At 42.5% G+C, this 27,068-nt stretch overlaps 1 protein-coding gene across 4 annotated transcripts in view; it reads left to right on the top strand.

The window, feature by feature from the left end:
* The window catches only part of GRIA1 (glutamate ionotropic receptor AMPA type subunit 1), a 299,786-nt gene that overhangs the window by 164,634 nt on the left and 108,084 nt on the right, over window positions 1–27,068 (top strand). For 3 of the 4 annotated variants that reach the window (XM_047860502.1, XM_047860474.1, XM_047860484.1), the window contains 3 exons: window positions 2,161–2,214; window positions 19,698–19,859; window positions 22,391–22,558. In XM_047860502.1, coding sequence (XP_047716458.1) covers window positions 2,161–2,214; window positions 19,698–19,859; window positions 22,391–22,558 — 384 coding nt within the window. The remainder of the gene's footprint in view (window positions 1–2,160; window positions 2,215–19,697; window positions 19,860–22,390; window positions 22,559–27,068) is intronic. The other variant, XM_047860492.1, reaches the window with a different exon arrangement.

Here is a 27,068-nt window from a genome sequence, read left to right as displayed (position 1 = left end):
TTTACTGTCTTTGTAGTGCTTCTAACGTGCTGAAATCTTGTTCACTTATCTGTTTATATATTTACCATCTGTATCCCTACTAAAACATCAGCTCAGCTTCTTGAGGGCACGAGGACCTTGCCTCTCGTATTCATAGGTTGGCCCCCACACATAGCATAGTGCTTGGCATATCGTCCATGTTCAATAAATATCTCTTGGTTGGATTAATTAATCAGAGAAGGTTATACAGAGTAGCTGGGATTAGAGCTCAGCCATAAAGGTGATGAATAATCAGAGAGAATGGGAAAGGACATTCCAGACACAAAGATTATGAATTAAGGCAATACAGTGGAAATGAGCTTTGAAAGAATGGGGTCAGCAAGGCTATGGGCTCCAAGTGAAATTATACATTACCCTCATAACACCTATTTCAGTTTGTAAGCTGGGGGCATTCACCTCTTCATCTATTTACTGTGGGTTTCCTTCCAGTAAAGTGGGACCTCCGGAAGGGCAAGTACCACATGACTCACTTCCCACGCTGTCCGCAGCGCAGTGCTTGGTACATAGTAAGCACTTAATAAATGTTTGTGAAAGGAAGGCAGGAAAGGAGGGAAGATAGAGCAATGGGTAGGTAGGTGAATAAATGGGTGGAAAGGTTGGCAATATGTTGAAACATATGAAATTACTAATTTTTATCAATCAGTAGTCATCAATTATCATCTGTTGCTTATGTTTCAATTGGTAATTTCATCTTGCAGAGGCTATTCTTATCCAATGCCTAAATGTGGTAGGCTTTGAAATATCTTTTATTTGCCTGTTTTGTGTTTACTAGAAGCTGAACAGGTTTTTGATGAAGGCATCTTATTGTTGAAAGCGTAGCAAACCGTTTGACAAGAAGATGGAAAAGTAATGAAAAATTATTAATAAAACTATCATCCCAATAGTATTTGAGCTCCATGGTCTGGAATTTCACAATCTATCTACTGTTTCAGAGCATTCATTGTGTGTGCTTGCATTTAATTATTCCCAACATAAAAAAAATATGTGAGCCGCTATGCACATACATCCAATTAAGTAGATGTCTGAATGTGGATTTTAATAACCTTGAAAATTTATTCAGTTAGACAAGAAGCCCAAGTGCTTCTCATATGTTTTATTCCTTCTTGTAACAGTGCAGGAGAGGAACTGAGCAGAATGTTCTAACCCCAATTTCATGATTAAAAAATAAAGAAATAGATCAAGTTAACTTGCAGGCTGAGCTCGGGCTAAACCAAGACCTGGTCTTAGCTATCCCTCACTGGGTAGTATGTCTGGCTGCCCGAGAAAACCTCTGGATAATTCTTTCCACAAATATTCCCCACCACCATGATTACAAATAGTTTGCACATTCAGGATGGAAGGGTTTGGGGGGACCCTGGCTCTTAATGATTAACCACAATCAGGTGTTTGTACAAAGACTCACAACAGTCAGGTTCCTATCCTAACACCGCTACCTGACTACTACAGGATCTGGGCAAATAATTTCCCCTTTCTAGGTCTAACTTACACTCTGTATAGTCAAAGATCAGACCAGATGACCCTGACATTCCCTTCCAGCTTCCAGGTTGAGTGGTCAGTTAATGTCTGGGTCCTCAACTGGTTTAGGGAAGAAGGCATAATATTCAGGGAAAGAAGGGACTGGGATCTGAATATGGTTCATGCAAGGAGTTCAAGGTCAAGAACCTATCCATCTGACCATCCACCTACACCCATCTGTCCATCCAAGGAGCAGATATTGTCATGACAGTGACAGGAAATTCAACACAGCATAAGATTCTTACAAGAAAATAATCTCCATCTAGGGAAAGGCTTTATGGAAGAAAAAGTGAAATGAGCATTTCGTCTGAATTTGGGGGGTTATAATAACACTGCCCCACCACTGGTATCAGACAAAGCTGATTTCGTATTCTGCATCTGCCGCTTAATAGCTGGGTAGCCTTAGGGAATTTATTTAATCTCTCTATGCCTCAATTCTCCATCTGTAAAATGAGTATATCAATAATGCCACCATCATTGGATGTTTGTGATATTGTAGTTTGAGTACATTGTAAGCATTCAATTAATGTTAGCTGCTATTATTATTGCTGTTGTAGCATTAATTGCTAATCTGATTGATGAATCCCTTCCTGCTGTGTTTCGTAGATTATCAAGCTGGAGAAGAATGGCATCGGCTACCACTACATCCTTGCAAATCTGGTGAGTACAGTATACTCAGGCTCTCAGCTTATATGTCTTTGCATATTTGGGCCCTAGCTTGCTTCTGTGATCCCCGGATGATGGGAACTGCATGATTGGACAGGGCAATTCAGAGCTCCAATACTAAGTTTACCTTTTCCCCTCCACATCCACACACTATTGGTAAACCTCTAACCTTCCTTGGAAGAGACAGTCATCACAATTGCAGATTTAATGAGCTCTGCCCCTTGACAATAAGGACGAAACCACCACATCTTTGAATGATACAAGATGCTTCCACCCCACTGTTTTTGATCCTTTATTTTGACACCAGTGACAGTTTTACTGTTTATAAATAAACATTAAAATCACAATTATACTACTATTGACAAATCTTTAACTGGAAGCAGTTTTCCAGCATGAATGATATTATATCAATTTCATTTTTTTTTCCCTTTTCTAGGTGGTATAGATTAAGCCTGTCTTTTTAAGAAATAAGTTTTCATTTTAATATATTTGAAGTTCTTTTTATTGGGCACGATTATTTTCAATGTTATGAAGATTTGATTCATCAAATAATTTTTATTCATACTAAATTTTACTTAATAACAACATGCCATTATCAGTTTTCTTTTGTGGCCATGATTTCTGGCAATTCTACTCTTCCTAGGTCATGTTTTGACCATACACCTTTTTTTTTTTATTATGAAGTTTGATTCTTCTGGAATTTTATCCAAAACCAAACATAATTTCATTTTGCTTTTAGTCCCATTTTTTATTTTTTTAAATGTTTTTTTTTTTTAATTATTTTTGAGACAGAGAGAGACAGAGCATAAGCAGGGGAGGGTCAGAGAGAGAGGGAGACACAGAATACGAAGCAGGCTCCAGGCTCCGAGCTGCCAGCACAGAGCCTGACACGGGGCTCGAACTCACGAACTGTGAGATCATGACCTGAGCTGAAGTCAGCCGCTTAACTGACTGAGGCACCCAGGTGCCCCGGTCCCATTTTTGAAAGAGCTTTAAGAAGATGTAATTCATATACCATACTATGTGTCCATGTAAAGTATATAATTCATCACTTTTTAGTATATTAACAGAATTATAAATCTAACTTTAAAACTTTTCACCCAAATCTAAATTTAAAACTTTTTCATCAGGGGCACCTGGGTGGCTCAGTCGGTTGAACATCCGACTTCGGCTCAGGTCACAATCTCACAGTCTGTGAGCTCAAGCCCCGCGTCAGGCTCTGTGCTGACAGCTCGGAGCCTGGAGCCTGTTTCGGATTCTGTGTCTCCCTCTCTCTCTGACCCTCCCCCACTCCTGCTCTGTCTCTGTCTCAAAAAAAATAAATAAATGTTAAAAAAAAAAAAAAACTTTTTCATCATCCCAAAAAAGAAACCCTAGACCAATTAGCACTTGCTCCCCATTGCCCTCCAAATCTCCCAGCCCTAGCCAACTAGCAATCTGCTTTTTAAGTATTTGCATATTCTGGACATTGCAAAGAAATGGAATCACACAGTATTTGGTCTTTTGTGACATGCTTCTTTCACTTAGCATAATGACTTCAAAGTTCATCCATATTGTAGCACATATAATACTTCACTCCTGTTCATTGCCGAATAATATTCTGTTATGTGGATATATTGCATTTTGTTTATCCATTCATTTGCTGCTAAACATTTGGATGTTTTTCACTTTTTAACTATTATGAATAATGCCACAGCTTTGTGAATTATGAATTTGAATTATGAATAAGGTACAAGTTTTTCCCTTGAGTGTATACCTAGGAGTGGAATTGCTGGGTTATATAGTAACTCTGTTTAACATCTTGAGAAACTCCAAAAATTATTTTCCGAAGTGGATATATTTCCCATCAAGTCAATAATAAGTTTTTATACTGATTAAAATATTTTAATCAATAACACATTTTGCCATGTGACAGTATGAGCAATTATCTGTTTTCCCCAATGTAGTTTTTTTCTACAAAGTTCGCTTATTATCCCAGCTTGTCTTTGTAATTTTCTGTTTCTATTAAGATGTGATTTTTAACTTTTTATCTATAACAAAGTGTATCATGTTAGTTTTAGGCACATTATTTTGTATCATTTCTGTGAGTACTATTAATTATTAATGGCACAAAAGATTGCTATTTTCTAGTTATTTCTGGAACAAAGGTCATTAGTAGAACAATGGCACAGGGTCTGGCTGTAGGTAAAGGGCAAAATTGCAGAATCTAAAAATGGTGCCACAGTATCCTGCCTGAGCCTTCAGTTCTGTTATTCTTTTTTGTTTGTTTGTTTGTTTGTTTGTTTGTTTTAAAAATGTCTACTTATTTATTTTTGAGAGAAAGTGCAGGTGGGGTAGGGGCAGAAAGAGAAAGAGAGAGAGAATTTCAAGTAGGCTCTGCACTGTCAGCACAGAGCCTGATGCAGGGCTCAGAGTCATGAACCATGAAATCATGACCTGAGCTGAAATCAAGAGCCAGACAATTAACCAACTGATCCACCCAGGCGCCCCTTTTATTCTTTCTGACCTGATCTCCATTTTCAAACAGGTCCCTGCCTAAACCTTCTTTCCCTTCAAAACTCCCTTGCCTTGGCTGCTCCAGTATTTCAGACACAGGACTGGAAATAAGAAGGGCTTATTGAAATAGGTTAATTTAGACCCAGACATTAATAGCTAAATATGCTACTTTTCTCAGAGGTATTTGCATTTTAAATGGGGGTAGGCTGTCTAGAGACTTTTAAGGAACCAAGAGTCTCACCCTAAAAAAGACATTTCCAAGGATGGAATTTCTGACTTTGTAATGAAGCAAAACCTTGACATCCCTCGAATCGCAGATCCTTAGGGCTAGAAGGGACTTTGGAAGTCATTGCCATCTAAAGCTCATTTGCTCGGAGAGAAACAGAACCAGCAAGGTGGCATGGCCAGGGGCACATAGCGGGCCAGGAATATAGCTAGGCCTACCACCAAGGTTAGCTAGCAGCATCCAAAGCCTTATGCACTACTCCAGGATGCCTCTCAGTACACAAGGTGCAGGCACCCTGCTGCTTGAGAATACACAGAACAGTGGTGTGGGCATGCATAATCACCTCTCTGGGGTAAGATAGAAATTACATATCAGTGGCCTCAGAGCCACCAAAAGACCCCAGATAATTAAGTTGCCAGCCTCCATCTGTTGCCAAGTGACCCCTTGGTCACAGCATCACCAAGTCAGCCCCTTGGGTTTCTGTATCCTTCTGATCTGGATTCTTCTTCTTCTGACCTAATGAGCTCTCAGATCCTTACAACTGCCAGCTAATAGGATGCAAATTGCATATACCATCCAAATACAAAAGACTTACATGTTCCAATAGATTAGTTGATAATTAGGCTTCAAATTACTAATTAATTCAGTTTGAAACATAGGCGAGTATGTGGTGTGTGTTTTTCTTCCTCCTTCAGAGAAATAACGCAATTTATAAGATGATAATTTTTAGAAATTCCGCCACATAATTAGCCTGCTGCTGCATGGAACTGACCCCCTCCTTCAGAGTGTTTGTGATTAGGGTGTAATTATAGAGTTAGAAACCAAGGACGCTTTTGAAAGGTTTAACAAAAGGAGGGAGCTACACTTTTATTTCACAGTTCTCTCTGCACAAGAGAAATGGAATGCATGGGCTTTAAAGCAGCCAACAGCATTTTTCTAACAGATCACTTTGGAGGGATTCAAATAGCCAGCTTTGGGGGGCTGCTGGAAGAGAGGAAGGGAGGAGACTGTGGTTAGACAGGAGAGCTTTATGTACATGGAGTTAAAAAAAATAGCATGAATCTTCCACCCCCCAACCCCCGCTTTTTGTCCAGACACCACCATTAGCTGGCTCTGTGATCTTGGGTAACTCTCCAGCCATCAGTTTCCTGACCCATCAGATGGGAATGATAGTTCTTGATCTGCACACTTTGGTGTCATTGGAGAGATCAAAGATGATGCTGAATGTCACCATGTTTTGGAAAGTTGAACATATTCTACATAGGTGGGAGATTCTTACCACATATACTAAATCTACCCAACTGTACATCACGTATTGTGTGTGTGTGTATACACACACACAGACATACACACACACAGACACACACACACACACACATATGCTTATGTATTCATATTTTATATATGGTAGGATAGATGTGTATTTATATTTCTAGAGCAGTGATATGTCCATAAAGTATACTTGAACCTTGCAGAAATTGGAGAGCTATGCCATTATTTCTTAACGAAGCACCTAGGCCCTGGAGCCCTCCAAAGAGCCAGGCTATCCAGTCTGGCTGTCTGTCTTCCTCCAAACCCCAGTACTGACTCTGTGTTCATTCGCTGCTCTGACACTGTGGTCAAAGCAGACATCTACCTGTCAGGGCCCTCCTGAGTTACAACTTTTGCCTTTGTGACACATCAGCAACAAATCTTAGACCAAACTAGCATTTCTCAAAACAGAGGGCCTGTGGACTCCTACAATGCATCTGCAGAGCCACTTTGGGAAACATTGAGCAAATACATAAATGTTTCGGTATCACTGGAATTGTAAAAATGAGTACTCACAACATGGGACAAATTGCAAAATTATTAATATTGATGATTAGAGTTTCATTGAAACAAAACAGTACATTTTAAAATGCTTATAGAGAACTAGCAGACCTCTGAGAATTTACGAAGGGTCCAGGAGACTCCAGTTTGAGAAACATTGAAGGTGCTGATTCTCTTTCAATATGGACCATATGGTACCTCCTGGGGGGTTAATAGCAATTCCTCCCATTTTCAACCTGTTATGGTTTATGTGAAATTTCTTATGAATCACACTGCTGGCTCTTGAATGTCATAATACTCCTGTGGAGTAAGCAAGGTAGAATTTATCATCCACATTTTACAGATGTGGGAACTGAGGCTCAGATAGATTATGTGACTGAGCTGCAGAGGAGGAAGGCAGGCACCTAGTCCATGGAGTCTGTCTGGCTCTCAGGAATCTGACAAAAACCTAGTAAGATGGGAATAAGAATAGGACAACCAGGCTAGCCTGATGCCAACCCACTGGGAGACACTGACCCAGAATTCCTAAAACCCCTGATGAATACACTGGCAATAACTACTATAATCCATTGAATCGCTGCACTCCAGGCGCTATGAGAAATACTTACATGTGTTATCGACTAAACCCTTACCATGGTCCTTGATAATATTATCCCCATTTTCAGATGAAGAATCTGAGGGTTCAGAAAGAGCAGGGAATTTTCAAAAGTCACAAAGTCTATAAAGTGATGGAGCTGGGGTTCCCCTCCAGGACCAAAGAGCTCTGACGTACATGTGCTTAGTACCATGCAGTGTGGCTGCTGAGGGTGGGAAATGAAAGGAAGGAGCAAAGGTGGGGCTGGTGGTTCTTGACAAGAGGGCTTGAGTTTAAATCTTGCCTACAATAGACCTGGAAGTCAAACTCAGGCTCTCAAGCTCCTATTGGCTACCTTGTTGATTATACACTGATGGAATTTCATTTTAATTATAATTTCTAGTCCATAAGGAAGCTGAGGGAGAGACAGTGAGGTCAGGTCATCCCAAGTCTTAGTGGGATATTTGAGGATCAGCACAGCCAACCATTCCCTCCATGTGATTGCATATTAACTCCTGTAAAGTGTTAGAGTTGGAAGGTTTGGTCCATGGGGCAGTTAACCCAAGCTCCCAGCTCTGTGCTGCTATCAGTCCTGAGAAGGAAGTGTTCTTTAGTCTCCTTGTTCTCCTATGCTGAGAAATCTGACTACGCTTTCTAGACAGCCAACCTTAATGTACTTTCTTTGGTATCTCTCTTCTGCTGTCTCAGTGCCCCACCTGGTCACATTTGGTTTCCACAGCCTCTGTTTAGACAGGTGGTACAGTGGTTGGGAAGGGTGATTTGAGGTCAAACAGTCCTACTTTTAAGTTCTGGCTTTATATTTATTAGCTGTGTGACATTAGCCAAGTTACCTAACCTTTCTGAACTTTCATTGCCTCATCTGTAAAAGAAGGAATAGTGTGATATTATCTACCTCCTCATTGGTATTATGACAATCAAGCAAGACAATATGTTATAAAGTGTGTATAGTAATATATAGCCCAAATATGCACTCAGTAAGTATTTTTAATTACCACTATAATCATCATCATCACCATCATTACCATCATCATCAGTGTAGACAAAAAGACATTTAATATCTGGGGACCATGGGCTATCTTTGAGGGGCCTCAACCCTCTCCCAGACTAAATCTCATCCACAACTATCTCACAGCTATATAAGGCCTTCCTCCCTGCTTATCTTTAAGCTCCTAGAAGAAAAAGTATGTCTACCTTGTTCACTGATGAATTCCCAGTGCCTGGCAAAGTGAGCTGCATATAACAGGTGTTCTTTAAAAATTGACCAAATGAATGAATGAGTGAAATGAAATACTGTTCAGGAAATAAACAATGTTTGTACCCACACATCACATGCATTACAGGCAAAATCCTTGAATGCAAAATGCTAAAAGAAGCAGAGAAGGAAATCTGAACATAGTTATGACTATGCAAATGAGTAGCTAAAGATGGGCCTAAGAGGGCTTTTAATCCACTTCCCATAAAGGGCCAGAATCTCCTCTACAATATCTCTAACAGAAGCCCATCCATCTGGTTCCTGCTTGCATAACACCCAGGGATGGGGAACTCACTTCCCCGAAGCAGCTCTTTCTCTTTGCAAAGGGCTCTGAAGTTTCTAAAGTCTTCCTTGAAGGGAGCCCAGTCTGCCCTATGCTACCCTCTCAGCACTTCTGGCACCACCTGGTCTCTTGGAAGCCTTGCAGAACATGTCTACTGCCCTTCTGTAGAAGCCTGTAGAAGGCTGTAGAAGCAGCCTTCATGTGCTTGGGAGCCTAGCCTGCTTGATCTTTGTGTTTGCTCCTCCAGCTTGGACACCTCTCTGTTCCCTCAGCACCTTCTTACAGTGCATGCTTCTGAAAGACGTCCAACTGATCATCGGAAGTGGACAGAGCAAGTCCTCGAGCCTAGCACTGTGCTGGGCTCATATGAGAAGCTGCTCATACAAGAGGAATCATGCAGCTTGACTTTTGTCCTGGAAGGAACAAGGCCTTATCTTCCACCTCGATTGGCACATGTAATGAAAGTCCTAAAGAATGCGAGAGAAAAATCACAACGTGGGATAGTAATGCAAACCCCATAAATGGCTACCTGAGCTGCCAGAGCATGGCAGTCAGAGGCTAGAGAGGCTTCTGCAGGCTGCGGGGTGTTGGGGAAGGATGACAGTGGAAGGTGTTGGGGAAGATGACCTTTGTGTAGCCAGTGGTCCTGTGAAGAACATGCCTTTGCCCTGGTTTGAAGAGTCCAAGAGAGCTAGGACTGAAGGGTCCCTAGGAGCTCATCTCAGCCAGCCCTTCATTTTACAAATGGCACTTTAGGCCCAGAGAAGGGAAGTGACCTGCTTGAGGTCACAGAGAAGTTAAAAAACAGAGCTGGACTGGGATTTGGAGGAATCATTTGCTCTGTTCTTTATGCTTTATTCACCCCACTGTGGCCTTTTAGTTTCCACAGTGTGTGTGTGTGTGTGTGTGTGTGTGTGTGTGTGTGTGTGTGGTGTGTAAGAGAAAGAAACATGGAGACCAAGAAAGAGACTCAGAAGCATTCTCTCCTGCCCCCCTGCGTCCCTGTCAGAGTCTCTCTTCACTGATGGGACCTTCTGCACCTTCCCCATTTCCCTTCCCCACAGGCTTCCCTCCCTCCCGCTGCCTACACCTCACTCTCTTGTAACAGTGAGAACACACGGGTACTTCATGATCATCACGGCCGACATTGCAGAGGCCTCTGATCCCAGATCCCAAAGGATCCTCATTTGCCATGTGGTCCAAGCATTCCATCAGGCAAGGCCTAGTCTGTTACTCTTCACACTCATACCTCATGGTCTAGAATAATCCACTCTAGAGACCGTTGAGAGTTTCTGTGTCCCTCCAAGAAAGGTGGATTGTATTCCCACTTTATGAGTCAGAAAAAAGAGGTTCAAGTTGCCAAAGGAACTTTTCCAAGGTTATGTGGCTAATGCTGGAATTTGAACTCAGATCTCTCTAATTCTAAAGATTAGGTGTTCTAATCTCTTCCCAAATCAGGGAAACCTTTGCAACTCTTAGGCCTGGTACTATGATTGAGCAAAACTGAGAAATAAACTCCTTTCCCCCTGAAACTGGGTTTGAATTTGGCTCACCCACTTACTAGCTGTGTGATCTTGAGCAAGCCCCTTCACCTCTCTGTACCTCAGTTTCCTCATCTGTAGGTGAGAATATGAATACATACCTCACAAGATAAGGATAAAATGAGCTACTTTGTGTCAAGTTTTAGAACCGTGAGTGTAGCAGAAGCCTGGGGTCTCATCCCAACTCTGCCACTGATCCATTATCACTTGCAAAATATCTTTGTTTTTGAGGGTCTCAATTTGTTGAAGATTTGATACAGTGTTTTCAAAAGGAATAATTGCCAAGAGGACCTTTGCAGGTGTGTAAATTATGGTGCTAGCTTCCCTGCCTCTCTCTGCTGTCCAGAGATATGAAAACAAAATTCCCAAGCCACGTGGGCTCCCTTCAGCATAAGGGGGACACTGCTTCGTTAATCTCAAGCACTCAGGGTTTGCAGCCTTTGCTCTTACAAACACCTTGGCTGATTTGAAACAGCCCTTTCCATGCTGAGTTAACAGACTATTCCAGATATGCAAGACAGCGTTGGCAACTGCTCTTTCAGAGCATGCCTCCACTAGCCTAGAAGCAGAAGGGACAGATGTCTCAAAACCAATTATGGCAGGAGGTTGGGGTAATGTGTAACTAGAAGGGTTCAGTCCTTACTTCTTACTTGTACCTCTTTTTAAGACAGAAGAGCAGAGAATATAATGGAAGGAACATGGAGCCCATGAGCTAGGGGGCTAGGTGAGTACTTACTATGTGCCAGGCATCATTCTAAGAATTTAACATATGTTAATGTAGTTTATCCTCACCACAGTCATATGACATAGATATTATAATGATCCATATTTTTGCAGTGAAGGAGCCCGAGGCACAGAAAGGTGAAATAGCTTGCCTGAAGTCACAAAGCTAGGAGGTAAACAACTGAGATTCCAATCCAGGCTGATGTGTGACATATGTTCCCTTTGATTCACTGCCCTTTGTGGCTCTGAATCTGAACCTCGGAACATGCATATCTTCTCCTTAGAGGGTTATTCCCTGCACTTTTCACCCGACCAAAGCCTCCTCTTTCAGGCTTCATTGCTTCCACTGAGAAGCCTTCCCTGAGCTCCAAGGTCAGGTTTTGGTTCATATATTTTGCTCTACAATTACTTGGGTAATATTGGCCTTTCTTATGAAATCTTAAGTAATCTGAAAGCAAGGATCACACCTGTGATTTTCTGCTGCACCCCTTTGTCTAGTATGTGCTTTTCAGTTATCAAGTACTAACAGATGAAGGAGAACATGAATGAGCACCTAGAATATTCCTTTCCTCATTCCCAGTAGATTTCAAATTTCTCGTATGTTTGGCCTTTCATTCATTTTTCACCAAAAATTCAATAGATACCTACTGTATTGAGACCTCATAAGTGCTTAAGATGGCATTTTGTCAAAAAGTGGGATTTCTGCAGTCTTTGCCTAATCGTCCCTGGACAGAAAGGCTGTGATCAATATAAAAGGAAGATGTTGGTTTAAAGCCCGCCAAGAATTCCGGGCCTCACACTAAGCTGAATTTTGTATGGACCTTTGGCCCTTGTTCTGAAGTGGCCCTGGCCAGCTGTCACCTCTGACTGCAGCCAGCTAGATAGAACACAGGTAACATTACGGGATGTTCTGGCATTCTAACCAGTACCAGGTCTGAGGATACACGGCTTCACCCATACATCAGCAGCCCAGCCTGGGGGCCCCTGACCTTCTGCCACAAAGTGGCAGCATTTTATCCTAAACCCCTGGACTGAGAGAAGTTGGTCTGTGAGGCCTTGACTTTGACAATGCTTTGTCAACAATGGACACCTGCCTGGGAAATAGGTCTATTTGTGCATTGACAGATATCCGAACGGACGGGTACCTGCCTCCCTGGTTTCAAATGCACTTGGATCAGTTAACACTAGTGGGTTTTTTTTTTTTTTTCCAATACAGGCAGTATTTTAGCTGATTTGAACACAGCTACAATGTCTTATTGACATCGCAGGAAGCAGATATGCGTGCATGTTACCTGGGATTATGTAGGGTGAAGACACATTAAAGTTTTGGTTCGTTAAAGTGACTGAAATAGGAAAATGTGACGGCCTTATGCAGAGACATGGTGATTTGAGGACACAACTGAGTCCTCAGCTCAGGAATATTCTATGACTTCACACATATCCATATTCATGTGCACACACCTATGTGATCACAGAATTATAGATCAAAGCTGGAAGAGCCCTTAAGAGAAAAATCAACTTACTCCCTTAGGAGAAATCAACTGGCTCAGAAGTTTCCAAACTTTTTAGTTAAAAGCTCTATTTTCAAATGAAATCTTGGGAAGAACCCCAGCATGTAAAACAGATAAAAAACAGAGCTGCTTTGGTGGTAGAGGAAAGGTGGAGATCTAGGACCCCTTTCTTCCGCCTTCCCCCCCAGGCCAACAGGCCTGCAACCTGGGAACACAATTTGAATGACCATGGGTCTAGACAATGCCCTTCTACTGCAGATCAATCAACTACTGCTGGGAGAGGTTGAGACCATTGCCCAAGGGCAAGCAACTCCTGAGGTTCAAAGACAGAATTTCTGTGGTTGTCCCTAAAACTGTCTTCCTGACAATTCTTATTTATGACCTAGTTCAGAATACATATGTATACTACATGGAAAAAAATCCATGAAAAGCCCTCTTTGGTCCAAAGGACAAAAGCTGAGATTCACATAAGAATCGTGAAAATTGTGAACAAAGATATTTGCTCTCTCTTCCTGGATTCCTCAGTGTGAATTAGGCAGTCCTCATGCTCCAGGTGCTTGCTGCAGATAGAGTAAGGACCAAGGCCCCTGCCTCCTGGGAGCCCCACAGTCTCTTAGTGAGGGTCAGAAGGAGGACTGCAGTCTCAGACAGAGAGACAGGACAGACCTCAGAGAGAGAGAAACAAAGAGACGTGGTTCACATTCCAAATAGCAGTGCATATTAAAGGAGCTGGAGGCAAAAGTCTTGGTCTCCTGGAAACCTGCTAATTCCTTCCTAGTGTAAAGAAACAGGCCATTCCAGATGCTTCCTTGCGGGACAGGAGGTGAATGAGTCAGAGTGACAGTACTAGTGGTTAGGAGGCCGAATGTACAGTGCTTGGAAAACAAACTCGAGTCTTATCACTTGCTGTGACTGTGGTCTCCGCCCCTCCCTAGCTGTGCTATATTGGGCAGATACTACTGGGTTCATTTAAGCCTGTTTACTGACTTGCAAGATGGGAATGATAATAGTACTTACTTCACAAGGTTGTTGTGAGGATTAAATGAGATAATACAAATAAAGCCCTTAGCATGCTGCCCCCTACATAGTAGGCTGGATACATCCTAGACACTATGGCAGTTGTATCTTAGCCGAAGTCTGCCTGCCCCGACTTCTGCCTATTCGTAGGTGCCGGCTTGCTTTCCAGAGTCTCAGAGAACAAATCCCCCACCTCGTCCCCATGACAGCCCTTCTGGGATTTCAGTACATCCTCCACTTACCCTCTCAGTTTTCCATTATTTCTCAGGTTGATTATCCCCACTTTTCAGGCATTTCTAATGTAACAAGACTCTTCAAACTGCACTTGCCTGTAACCATCCTCTCTCTGGAGCTGTCATCTAAAAATCTATCTGACAAGTGGGGGAAACTTGGCATGTTCAACTTGTGCCCTTCTAAGTATAAACTAAAAGTTCTTCGATTTATTCCCATGTTCCCTCTTCTAGATCTCAAGGGGGGTGCGACGAGGCAGCCCTCTTCCCGGTGTCCAGGCTTGTTTAATAAACCTTCTTGCTGGCCCCTTTAACAACACTGGATGCCCCCTCTTCTTTCTGATGGGTGTGGCGTCCACACAAGCTAGATGGTGAGGGCTGAACAGCTTGACATGACCCCTTGAAAGAATCCCAGAGAAAAAGGAAATCTGGCTTTGAAGATACCGCTTTTGATCCTCCGCCAGCAGCGGTCCCATACACCTGCCTCCTGTTCTCTCAGGAGTCTTGCCTGGCCCACTGCCTGGGTTTGAAGCAGTTCTAACAACACCTAACTTCTTTTGAGGCTGTGATAATGATGATGGTGAATGCGGTGATGATAACAGCTAACGTTCATTAAGCACTTACTATGTGCCAGACACAGTTCTAAGTGCTTCAATGTATTCTTTTAAATCTTACAACAATTCCACGCTGTAGGTGCCATTATAGCTACATTTTGAAGACCAGAGAACTGAGCCTCAGAGAGGTTAAATAACCAGTAAGCCGCATAATCGGTTCTTTTGTTTCCAGCCACACGTGATAATTAATAGTCATAATGATAGCCCAGAGCCTCTTCATGATCCTTAAACCATTTTCTAAATCTTCACAGCTACATGAAAGCATATCCAATGTAGTTATAGTGTTAAACATCTCTTTAGGATATCATAATTATTTGAAATGTCTTTTCCTTCTAATCCTTTGAAAATTATAATTGACATAAGATAGAAGGAATGCCTGAGTTATCTACCTTACTTAATTGAGCACTTTTACTCCCAGTCTATCCGAACAGCTGGTCATTATTGTATTGCTCCTACAGTGACATAAAAGGAGTCAGATCCCAACCCCAGCTAATCCCCTAACCAACCATACAGCCTTAGGCCACTCATGCCCCCGCCCCCACCCCCATCTCACTTTCCCCATCTGTACAATGACGGGTTAAGTCTCATCTCTGACATCTTTGCTTCGGGCATCAGGAAACTGTGGTCTATGGGTCAGATCCAGCTGTCCCCTCATTTTTTTTTTTTTTTTGGCTCATGAGCTAAGAATGGTTTTTACATTTTTAAATTATTGGAAAAAAATGAAAAGAATGATATTTCATGACTTGTGAAAATTATATGAAATTCAAATTACAGTGTCCATAAATACATTTTGTTGGGACACAGCCATGCTCATTCATTTACTATTGTCTATGGCTGCTTTCATGCTATAATGGCACAGTTGAATAATTACAGCAGAAACCATATGGCCTGCAAAGACAAAAATATTCACAATCTGGCCCTTTACAGAAAATATTTGCCGACCCCTGGTCTGGATGTAGGGTAGGTGGGCACTAATAGACTTTAGGTAAATCAGAGGCTTGGGAAACATCTAACCAACCTTTAGAGGTTGGTGTCAAGGAGAGAAAACTAAAGTGTTCTCCCACAGATATTCCTTTAAGATAGAAAGCTGTCCTGGAAGGCCTGTCTTTGGCAGGGTCAGTCACTTATTCAGGGCTGTTCACTGTGTCATCCACACTGTCTGAGGTCCTTTGCCCCTCTTTGGGACATTCTCTAAACACCACCCTAAAGCCAAGCTCATGCGTTCCTTCACCAGCAAGAAAATGCAACATACTGATAAAGAAGACAGATTTTATGGGTGGACCATGGATTGAATTGTTGCTTGCTGTGTGATCTCAGGGGAGTTTCTAGAAGTCTCTGAACCACAGCTCTTCAACATAAATTGGGATGGATACTCACTCAACTCATTTATGCAAATAAGCATCTGGTGCCTCCTGTGCATGTTCACCTCTCAGGGTTGTTTGAGGGATAAAATAAAATTATCTATATAAAGCATTTAACAGAATGCCTGGCTCAGGATAAGAACTTGGGAAATGTTTAAAATAAATCTAGGGGTGCCTGTTGACTAATTATTTCATTTTTCATCTTTAAATGACAGTAATCTTATCATTCTCAGAACGTTGTTGAGATGAAGTTATATAATTCAAATGAAATGGAACTTTGGCCATTATTGCTATTTTTATTATTCTTATGAACAATGCTTCCGAAGCTGTGTTTCAGTAGAGCATTTAATAGGGCCAGCATTCTTTTTTCCAGACCAGGAGATAACAAATTAAGCAGGGCTCCCTTCACACATCATAACAAAGATTCAATAAATGCAACAATTTATCTTCCCTGTTCTGCCACTGCCACCCCCTCCCCCACTTTCCAGGGACTAACAGAGGACTTCTAAGCATCAAGGCACATCAGAACTATCTGAAGAGCTATATTTTTAATAGGATAAATAGGAACCATATTCACATAGTAAAAAAAGAAAATATATATATATATATATATACATATATATATAGACAGGTTTATTTTATATATATGTATATACATATATATAGAGAGAGAGAGAGACAGGTTTATTTTATATATATGTATATACACATATATATACATACATATACACACACACACACACACACACACACACACACACATACATATATTACAGCAGGGTATAAAATAAAAGGCAAATGCTTGCTTTCTCCAATCTCAAACTTCTTAAAAATAACTATCTTAAACCTTTTCTGTGTTCAGTGATTCTGATGGTTTCCTCTACATTTCTACATACTAGGTCTAGGTCTCTTTCTCTTGCTTGATCAGTTTTAATTCCAGCCCTGAGTCTCCATTAGAAAGATGATGATGAATCACCTCCTACTAATCCCTACATCCAGGCCCAGTGTTTGTTGGTTGTGCTATCATTTGGCAGTCTTCTTGATTTTTAATCTGCCAGCATTACAGCTTTATAAAAATGCAGGTGTCCATTGCTTACCAGGGCCACTGAATGACAACTCTTAGGAATGACTATTTTGCAAGAGCTCTCTAAGATATTCTGATACATCCCTCAAGTTAAAGACCTCTCTCCCAACAGCCTGTAGTACATCAGCCAGGTGATCTGCACTTGAACCAAGATAGTAGGCAGAGCATCCGTCTCATGTTACTCTTTCGTCAGTCACATGTGGGACAGTGTGAAGTGCCAGAGAAGTGCAGATACGGCACACAGGAGCAAAGTAACATAACGGCTCCAAGAGCTCACTGGTCACAAAGCCGTATTTTAGATGAGAAACAGAGTCACTCTATAAAGAGCAGCAGCTGATACAGCTCAGCGTGGACAGTGGAAGGAGTCTGGGTTCAGGATACCTGGGTTCTCATACCATATAACTAGAAGCATCTTGTACATTTACTTCATTTTTATCCCTGAGTCACAGTGTACACATCAATAGACTCAGTACTTGGGGGAATGTTCTAAAATAGGAAAAAATGGCTCAGAATAGTAATAATTAAACTTCATAGTTTAAATCTTTAATAAAATATCATTAGCAATGTTGCATCCTTACACATGTTGTATAATTAGTAGCACAGATAAAGCAGATAAAGAAAAACATTCTAAATATCAGATGTTACTCCTCCATGGTCTTTTTTATTTTAATAAAATGACAAGGAAAATTAGAAAATGATTAATTAAACCTTGTTTAATGAGCATGCTCCAGGGAATAGAAAGAGTGAATTGAACTTTGCAGTTAACTGGTGGGCAGACAGTTAACATGTTTATTTCCCCTTCTCAGTCAAGAACACTTATGTAGGGGCACCTGGGTGGCTCAGTCCATTAAGTGTCCAACTTTGGCCCAGGTCATGATCTCATGGTTTGTGAGTTTGAGCTCCACATCAGGCTTTGCACTGTTAACAAGGAGCCTGCTTGGGATTCTCTCTCAGTCTTTCTCACTCTTCCTTTCCCCCATCTCACTCTCTCTCTCTCTCTCCAAATAAGTAAACTTAAAAAAAAAAAAAAAACAAACACCATCTATACTGGCAGAGTCTATTTACTTGCATTATAGAGAAATCAAACCTAGTCCCTATAAGAGACTTATTTCTCCGTGATGAAGGACAATGTAGGGATTCCATATTACCATTCCAGCATGAGATCTTACAGAGGGAAAATGCCAGCTATTAGATGAATGTGCATTGACCACAAGTTATTCCCTTAGTTGTTTTTACCTAAAATCACAGATAGGAATTTGTTTTATGATCCTTTGTGCGTTCCTTCCCAGGGGAGCACAAAGAGTTCCGTTAGAGGATCCCATCAGTTTGATTAGACGTAACCGAGGTTTGGCTCTAGTAAGTAACCTTGCAGTCAGAAACTGTGGTGATGAAATTGAGTGACATTTATGTTTGAATAAACTCTGCCATTTCCTGTGGCCCCCATTATGTTCAAGATGAGGGCAGTGAGTATAAAATGCCTGGGGGCTGGTTACAGATTTTCAAGTGACAGAATAGGACTGCGGGAGATAATTTCCATTTCAGTCTCTTGATGGTTAGTTTATGAACAAGATGTTCTTTTTAAAGTTCTCTAAAAATTAAGAGAAATTTCTCAACTGTACATTAGCTTTTAACCAGTGTGGGATTTCTCTTAGGTGGTATAATGTCTTCAAAAACATATTCTGATTCCATCTGTACTAACAATTTGCTAGAAACATTGTGCAAATCAGTAGGCCTCTGTGGAAGTCTATCAATTGTGGCTACGGGAAAAGTCAACCTGAGCTGCTCTTTTCAACCAATTAAGACCATCCACTGGCATTTTCGGCCGGCTTATCATATTTCTCCTGCCTAATTAGCATTCTTGCTTGAGCATGTCTCTGGGTTTTATTCATTCACACAGCAAATATGTACTAAGCACCTACTCTGTACCAGGCATTGCTCTAGATGCTAGGCTCTAGGACACATCAATGAAAAAAACAGAAAAGTTCCCTGTGCTCATGGAGGTGATATTCCAATGGGAGGAGGAAGACAAGGGACCACAGGAACAAAAGAGATGGTCTCAGATGGTTATAAACACTCCTGAGGTTAACTCAACAGGGCACTGAGAAGGAAATGACTGGACTGGGTGGTAGAGTGATTTATTGGTTTCTTCTAGAAGCAGGACTTAAGACAAAGATTCAATTATAAGTGGTTTATTTCGGTGCCAATTAGGGAATCTGAAAAGTCAGGTAGGCACAGGATAGCAGCCAATAAAAGTACACAATCCCTTAAAGGACCTCTAGACATTGGTGTAGAATGTACCTCAGGATTACATACCCCCTCCCCCCACCCCCACCAAGGGGACAGGATCCTGGAGTACTTATCAACTAACTCTCCATCTTTCATTGGTTGAGTGCTGCTCTGGGTGTGTTTATTCCCCAACACATCTGGCTTAACCTGCACAAGGGTGAAGTAATAGATATTTGCAGTTAGTATAGAAAGTCAAATATCAGTATATTAGGGGGGAGTGGAATTGAGCAGGGTACTTCTGACAGTGTCTACCACAGAGTAGGAATTGGATCTTTAGATAAGGGGCCAGGAGGGGTGCCTGGGTGGCTCAGTTGGTTAGGCAACCAACTTTGGCTCAGCCGGTTTCATCTTATGGAGCAGGATGGAAAACCTGTGATCCTGTAACATGATTAAATTGACTTATCTAGGCATCACGTTCTGATTTCTTTCCCCTCCTCCCTGCACAGGGTTTCATGGACATTGACTTAAACAAATTCAAGGAGAGTGGAGCAAATGTAACAGGTTTCCAGTTGGTGAACTACACAGACACCATCCCAGCCAAAATCATGCAGCAGTGGAAGAACAGCGATGCTCGCGACCACACCCGGGTGGACTGGAAGAGACCTAAGGTGAGAGAATGGGCAGCAGGCAACAAAGGACCAACCTGGTCCCTTTGTGTGCCCCAGATTTCTGGGCACTATTAACCTTTAGGAAAGGAAAGACTTTCTAAGAAGAATAAGCTAAGGAAAATATATACATTAAGAATGAGGATGTGCTGCAAAGGTTTGACAATACAGAATGACCAATGGTTTAAACAAGATAAATGTTTTGTTTTTCTCTCATATAAACAAAATTCAGAAGTCAGCAATCCAGGGCTTATATAACAGCCCCGCTATTGTCAAACACTCAAGCTTCTTCTGTCTTCTTGTTCTGCTACCTTCAGCATATGGCTGCTACCTTATAGCCCAAAATGGCTGCTGAAGCTCCAACCATTAACTCAATACTCTAACCAGCAGGATAGCAAAAAGGAAAATAAAAAGCACAATTGCTTTAAAAAAAAAAAAAACAAAACCCTTTCAGAAGTCACACAAATCACCCACTCACATGCTACTAACCACATCTTAGAAACCTAGCCCCAACCTGCTACAGAGAAGCTGAAAAATGGTGTCTCTATTCTGGGCAGGGCCACTATGTGGCACAGCTCCAGGGGGGATGTGGTTTTCACTCATTTCTTTGTGAATGGAAGCTTCTTGAATTGTGCAGGAAGCTAGCCCTTTATCTGGTCAGCCACGTACCCAGCTAAAAAATAAGGAAATCTAATAAACAATATCCAGCACATCTCTGCCTCAGAACATCAGCTCCCAGTTATGCAGACCGTCTCCTTCTCATGTCCCAGGCATGAAGCTCTAAATCCTACAGCCAAAATCTATTTTATTTGCTATTTGATAGTGGTTTTGAATAAAGACAGCAGGTAATTTTTCTTTCCCCTGTCAGACTCAATATCTTGGCAGTGTCTGTGTGGAACACTGTGTTGAGGATTCTGAGGCCAAATCTGTTTATCTGGAGCAAACAGTGAATCTTTGACAACTTTCTCTTGCCACTCGGTCAATTTCTTTTTGCGAATGGCAAGTCATTTAGCTGAGATGCTTCTCATCCTGCTCTTACTGAAACTGATTTAGCAGCTCAAACATGAAGACTTACTTCCCATATGATTTCACTCATTTGTGGAATTTAAGAAACAAGACAATGAGCAAAGGGGGAAAAAAGAGAAAGAGAAAGCAAGAAGAAGATTCTTAACTGTAGAGAACTGATGGTTACCAGACGGGAGGTAGGTAGGGGTGGGGGAAATAGGTGACGGGGATTAAGGAGCGCACTTGTCATGATGAGCACTGGGTACTGTATGGAAGTGTTGAATCACTGTATTGTACACCTGAGACTAATATTACACTCTATGTTAACTGGAATTTAAATAAAAACTTTAAAAAATGAAGACTCCTTTCAATATGAGCTGAAGCAAACAAAATCACTTGTGCTTTAAAGCAATGAACAAAGCACATAACGGTTAATTAATATGTGAATACCCCACCCAACTTGCAAAAGACTGGAGAGTATAAAAATAATCAAATGTAGGGGCACCTGGGTGGCTCAGTCGGTTAAGCTCCGACTTCAGCTCAGGTCATGATCTCGAGGTGCACAAGTTTGAGCCCTGTGTTGGGCTCTGTGCTGACAGCTCAGAGCCTGGAGCCTGCTTCAGATTCTGCGTCTCCCTCTCTCTCTCTCTCTGCCCCTCCCCTGCTCATGCTCTCTCTTTGTCAAAAATAAATGGGAAAAAAAAACATTAAAAATAAATAAATGAAAATAATCAAATGATATATATATATATATTTATTTATTTATTTATTTAAGTGAGAGAATCAAAGTTAAAAACTGGAAAAATACACATTTATTCTACAACTCTCTATTGTGAACTTAAAATATACCACAGAACAAGCTAGGCATTGAGGACAAATTAATGAACAAGACAGGCATGAGTTCCAAAGCCAGAAAATATTGTCCTGGATCGTTATCCTGCTTTGTTTTATCAATATCTAAGCCCCCTTTTAAAGGGAAAAAGAGAGCTATCATGAATAAGCACAAGGGGAAAGGATACAGAATGTAAACCTGCCACTTTGAGGCACATGTGGAAATAATTAAGAGCTTACCCTTCTTGGATTTTTTTTTCTTTTGCTGTCACAGGGGATAGTGGAGTAAATAGTTCCTCTTGGCTCCCAACTGTGACTGTAACAGAGAAAACCAAAATTTCTATGGGCTGTATCAGAGCTATGGATGTGATGCATTTAATCTATGCCTTCTTTTTCCAGTTGAACCAACATTTTAACATTGCAAGACTGCACACAAAAGTCTAGAATTCCAGCTTCCCTTTGAAAGTCACAACTGGCAAGGGAACTCACAGTTCAGGAGGGCAACGTTGGCTAGTGATGTGGAGCAGCAGCCCCCATCCCAGGCACAGGCTCTTCCTGGGTCACCCCTGCCCACCCCCACTCCCGTAGCCCCCACTGAAAGCATTCTCATCACCAGGAAGCACGTTCCCAGACAGAACTCCCACCTGCCTCCCTGCCAGCTCTTTCTGACACCTAACTATCTCCATTCCTCCCACCAGTACACCTCTGCGCTCACCTACGACGGGGTGAAGGTGATGGCTGAGGCTTTTCAGAGCCTGCGGAGGCAGAGAATCGATATATCCCGCCGGGGGAATGCTGGGGACTGCCTGGCTAACCCAGCTGTGCCCTGGGGCCAGGGGATCGACATCCAAAGAGCTCTGCAGCAGGTGAGGCCGCCCGGCTGTGGTTGCCCCTTCTTATGGGAGCCTCCTAGGGGATTTCGGCATCAATTTCAGGTGGGGTGCAGCCATTTAAATGAAAGGGTTGGAGCATGCCTGAGGTTTGGACAACGACTGCATTGTGTTTGTGGCTCTTGGCATACGTGGAAGCTCATGTAGAATGTGTGTTTTTTTTTTTTTTTAACAAAAAATAGTATGGAACTCCTGATAGTGTAAAAACTGTATTTTCTGTTTAGGGATTATGCTGTAGTTGGAAAGAGGACTTGAAATACATAGGGATGAAACAGAACCGTTTGAGCTGTCTCTTGGAGACTTTCCCCCCCTGCCCTAGTTTTCTGTATGTCTTTGTTACCTTTGTTCTCCATGCACATTTCACGAGGGGATCCTGACAATGCTTCTCGGTACTTTCTAATCCCATTTTCTTGCTTCTCAGCATTACAATCATCAATTTTGTTTGCACTGAAGAACAGTTAAAGAACAGGAATAGAAAATGGCCATGCCTATTCTCATCAATTGGCTATGCAAAGGATTCTTAGGCTGAATCTAGATTCCACAGGGAAGAGCATAAATATTCCATCAGTGATATGTCTGCTGTACAAGCAGGATTAAACAGTGGTACCTGTGGGCTCTGTATTGAACAGTCTTGGTTTAGAAGCTTCTGGGAGCTTGCCCTCAGCTTGATCACCCTCAGAGCAACTAGAAATCTCTTGAAGCCTCTAGAAGTCTCTAGAAACACCTCAAGTCCAGGCTGTGATTCTTGAGCTGCTGATGGATAGGATGTACCATCTGATGCCTCCTAATAGAGAGGCTGTGTTTCCAGAGGGGAGTGGGCAAAGAGGGCAGTGCCAACTGAAAGGAATGTCCAAGTTTCAGGCACAGTGGCAAACCAGCAACAGCAAAATATTTTAGTGCTGATGCTACTCATGACCTACCCTCTGCCCCATCAAATGGAGTTGCCTGGATAAGACAGGTTTTACTTTTTTTTTTTTTTTTTTTTTTGAGACAGGGGAGAGAGAGAGAAAGAGCACACAAGTGAGGGAGAGGCAGAGAGAGAGAGAGAGAGAGAATCCCCAGCAGACTCCACATTATCAGCACGGAGCCCAGTGAGGGGCTCGATCTCACAAACTATGAGATCATGACCTGAGCCCAAACCAAGCGTTGGACACTTAACCGACTAAGCCACCCAGGTGCCCCAAGAGTGGTTTTACTTTTGAGACTACCTTCAACAGAAAGTGAATTTGGGCTCCCAGGAGAGGAGGAGAGCATTTCTGAACGAGGGAGGAATGTAGAGCAAAGTGCACAACCGTCCCCATTCATTTTCCAACCACACGTGCACAGCTCTAGCAATTTTAACAACCTGGGGAAAGAGCCGAGAAAGGAACATCACCAGCTGTTCCTCAGCTTGGATGAAGTGCCTTTACATGGAGGAGAATGTGTAGTTCCATTCTTGGGAATGAGGGTAAGCTGCAGCCCTGTGATGACAGGAGGAACATGCTAAGGGGTCCACCAGTAGCCCCTTCTGCTTTCTCCCCATCTCTGTGGAGGTCAGCCCCTTCACCAAGCAGCAACAGTGGACATCAGGCAGCTTCCGTATGATGGCCAAAGATGCAGCACCCACCTTCTGACTTATTTAAAATGCTCTTCCAGGCTCCACAGGCGAGACAGATTCTGTTTGCAATGTGAGACTGGTTTCAGAAGGTCCCCGGGACTTGCCCTCAGGTTCACAACCCTCCCAGCTCCTCTGCCTCTCCCATCTTAATGTCGTCCCTGTCGTGAGGATATCCTGACATCACCATGGCAGTGATGAAGCCCAGAAAGCAGTGCAGGTAGCAAGAAGGGTTCTGAACCAGGAGGCAGGAGAGCTGGGGTCCAAGTCCAGTTGGGGCCCTGGCTCTCTGAGTGACCTTGAAATACCCATTCGTATTTCCTACACACTTCCCTTTCCTTGTCCTTGACAATGAGGAAGTTGGAGAGACCACTCCCAAGTTTCCACTGTCTCTAGACATTCTAAGCTTCTTTTTCTAATGGTCTAATACGTGTCTTTCCGGTTAAAACATATACTTATCCTTTGCTTCTGCCTTCAGTGGGGTTTGGGAGGGGGCAATTGCCTTAGTCAAAAGAATATGACCTCTTTTATATTGTCTTTGAGTCAAAACTTGTATCTGCTTCTCTGGCAGCCAGTCAGCTGCTCCCTGAGAACCTGTGGGCACTCTGGCCTGGGGCCAAGCAATGGAGATAAGAGAAGGCAAGACCTAACCTTTAAGAAACTCTTCAGCCTCTGTTGGGGGATGGGGTGGGTGGGGGAGAACTAGCCCCAAACACAAAACTCCAACATTCTGATCCCAAGATCAGCTGTTCAAACAGATTCCTTTTTAAATCTTTGTTAAGAATCCAGAATCGCAGTAATTTATTGCTGAATGAGACTTTAGATAAGATTACCAGACTTCCATTTCCATTACTTCATAGAGGAGGCAGCTGACCAGAGTAGCAGTGATTCATCCAGGGTCACACAGCAGCTTAGCAGCAGAGGCTGGAGGAGACTCCCATCCTGCCTCCTCCTCCTGCTTCAGGCCTGTCCCTTGGCCTCTCGGCCCTTTGCTCGTACACATTGAGCCGCAGGGCCTTCCACACACGGTCATGGCCACTGTCCAGGCATTTCACCTTCTAGACCCATCTCTTGAAATAGTCATGCCACTAGTGAGCAACTGTGTGCCCACAATACGCTGGGTAAATTCTGCTGATACTCAGTCCCTGGAACCTGTGGTTGAGGGCTCAGGTCTTTGCTTCCCTAATCACTGGCCTTCAGGTCACACATTGGGAAGAGGCCTATGCAGTTCAGCTTGTGTTAGAAATGGGATACATGCGAGTGAGGCCTGAAGGAATAATCCCATTATTGTAAAAATAATGGTAGTGGCCAGTTAGCTCATCTGGTTAGAGCATGGTGCTGATAAAAATAATGGTAATGCCAGCTCTGATGTGTTAAGGGCTTCTTATGTATATGAGGTTCTGAACATACTTTACATGTTTCACTCATTGAATCCTCAATATAATACTCTGAGGTAGCTAGTTTTATTAATTTATGCTTTATAAATGGAGAAAATGAGCTTCAGAGATATTTTTTAAAATTTCCCCAAATTATATAGCTGGTTAGTGGTGAAACTGGGACTCCAACCCACATCTGCTTGCTACCTCACTTTGTGTACGTAACTGCCCTGAAGTCTCAGAGGTCCAGCCTAGCAGGGGAGACACGAGGGCTGTGGCCCAGCCAGCAATAGCACTTGGCCTTGGGTAATATCTATGCACCCCCATCCCCCCTTACCCTGCTGTAATTTCCCCAGCAACAGAGTGAAGATAATCAGCCACCTGCCTGCCTGACATCCAGGAGCCATTCAGAATAGTAATGAGCCCACATCCTGGAAGCCCTCCGTGCTCCAGGAAGGAGTAGGCATTAGGAAGCAGACCCATAAGTCTGCTTCTGGCTGACAGAGAAGATCCAGCTCCCCAAGTCAGGCTCTTAGCATTTGGAGGTCACAAGCCCACTGAGGATATTATTTTTAAAAGCTCTGGACTCTCTTTCCCAGAAACATGCACACATGTACATACATATATTTTTGTAGGACCAGGAGTCCGAGGACCATATTACTCCTGGAAGCCAATCCCAAGACTTCAGGTGAAGAATGCTTGCCCTAAATGATGATCAGACCTCTCGGTCTTTGTGTTTGCCATCTGTCAGTCAATGCTCAAGCCTATCAGAGTGAAGGAAGTCCCAGCATTTTGCTAGGTGAGATCTGGGGTGGCACAGGCAATAGCAGTGTGAGAGACAGTTCCTGCCTTTCAGGACTCAAGACCCACTTTTAAATGGAAGGCAAGCTCCTGAGAAATCCTAGCTCTAAAGGTGTGGATTAAGGGCTAAATAGCATAGCCAAGCTCTCAGTCCTATGGACAGTCACAGGAGAACGCCATGACTGAGGAGTCTGGGTATCGACAAGGTTTCTTATAAGATGGGTCTGGGCATTAAATAAGGTGATCCTATAATTTATCATCCAAACTGGGACACTTATGAGTGAAAGAAAAAGCTATTATCAATTATTCCAGAGTAGGAGTTGTAGACTGGAACGGTCTCAAGCCAGCTGAGATGGATGGTCATGAAAGCCTTAAGGGAAGGATAAATTTGAATAAAGAGCGAATCGGACTTTGGAGGATGTAAGCGTATGATATCCAGCAGGAACCAGAGTCAAGGTACAATCAAGGACTTGTGGGCATCATGTTTGGCTGTCAGGGAGTTAGAAAGAGAAGAGGTGGGTTTTCACCGTGGCTCCACCAAGCTCTAGCTTGGGGATCTTAGACTAACTACTCAACTTTCCTGGCATTGAGTTCCTCATCTCCTGAATGTACATAATCCTATTAGCACTGCCTGCCTCATTGGCTTGTTACAAGGCTCAAATTTTTAAAAATGAAAAAATTCAAAAAAAGAAGAAGAATGTAGAAGCTTCTTTGA

This window comes from Prionailurus viverrinus, chromosome A1 (genome assembly GCF_022837055.1).
Source record: "Prionailurus viverrinus isolate Anna chromosome A1, UM_Priviv_1.0, whole genome shotgun sequence".
Classification (NCBI taxonomy): domain Eukaryota; kingdom Metazoa; phylum Chordata; class Mammalia; order Carnivora; family Felidae; genus Prionailurus; species Prionailurus viverrinus.
The sequence above is the reverse complement of the archived record's forward strand: the minus strand, read 5'-3'. Positions and strand labels throughout refer to the sequence as shown.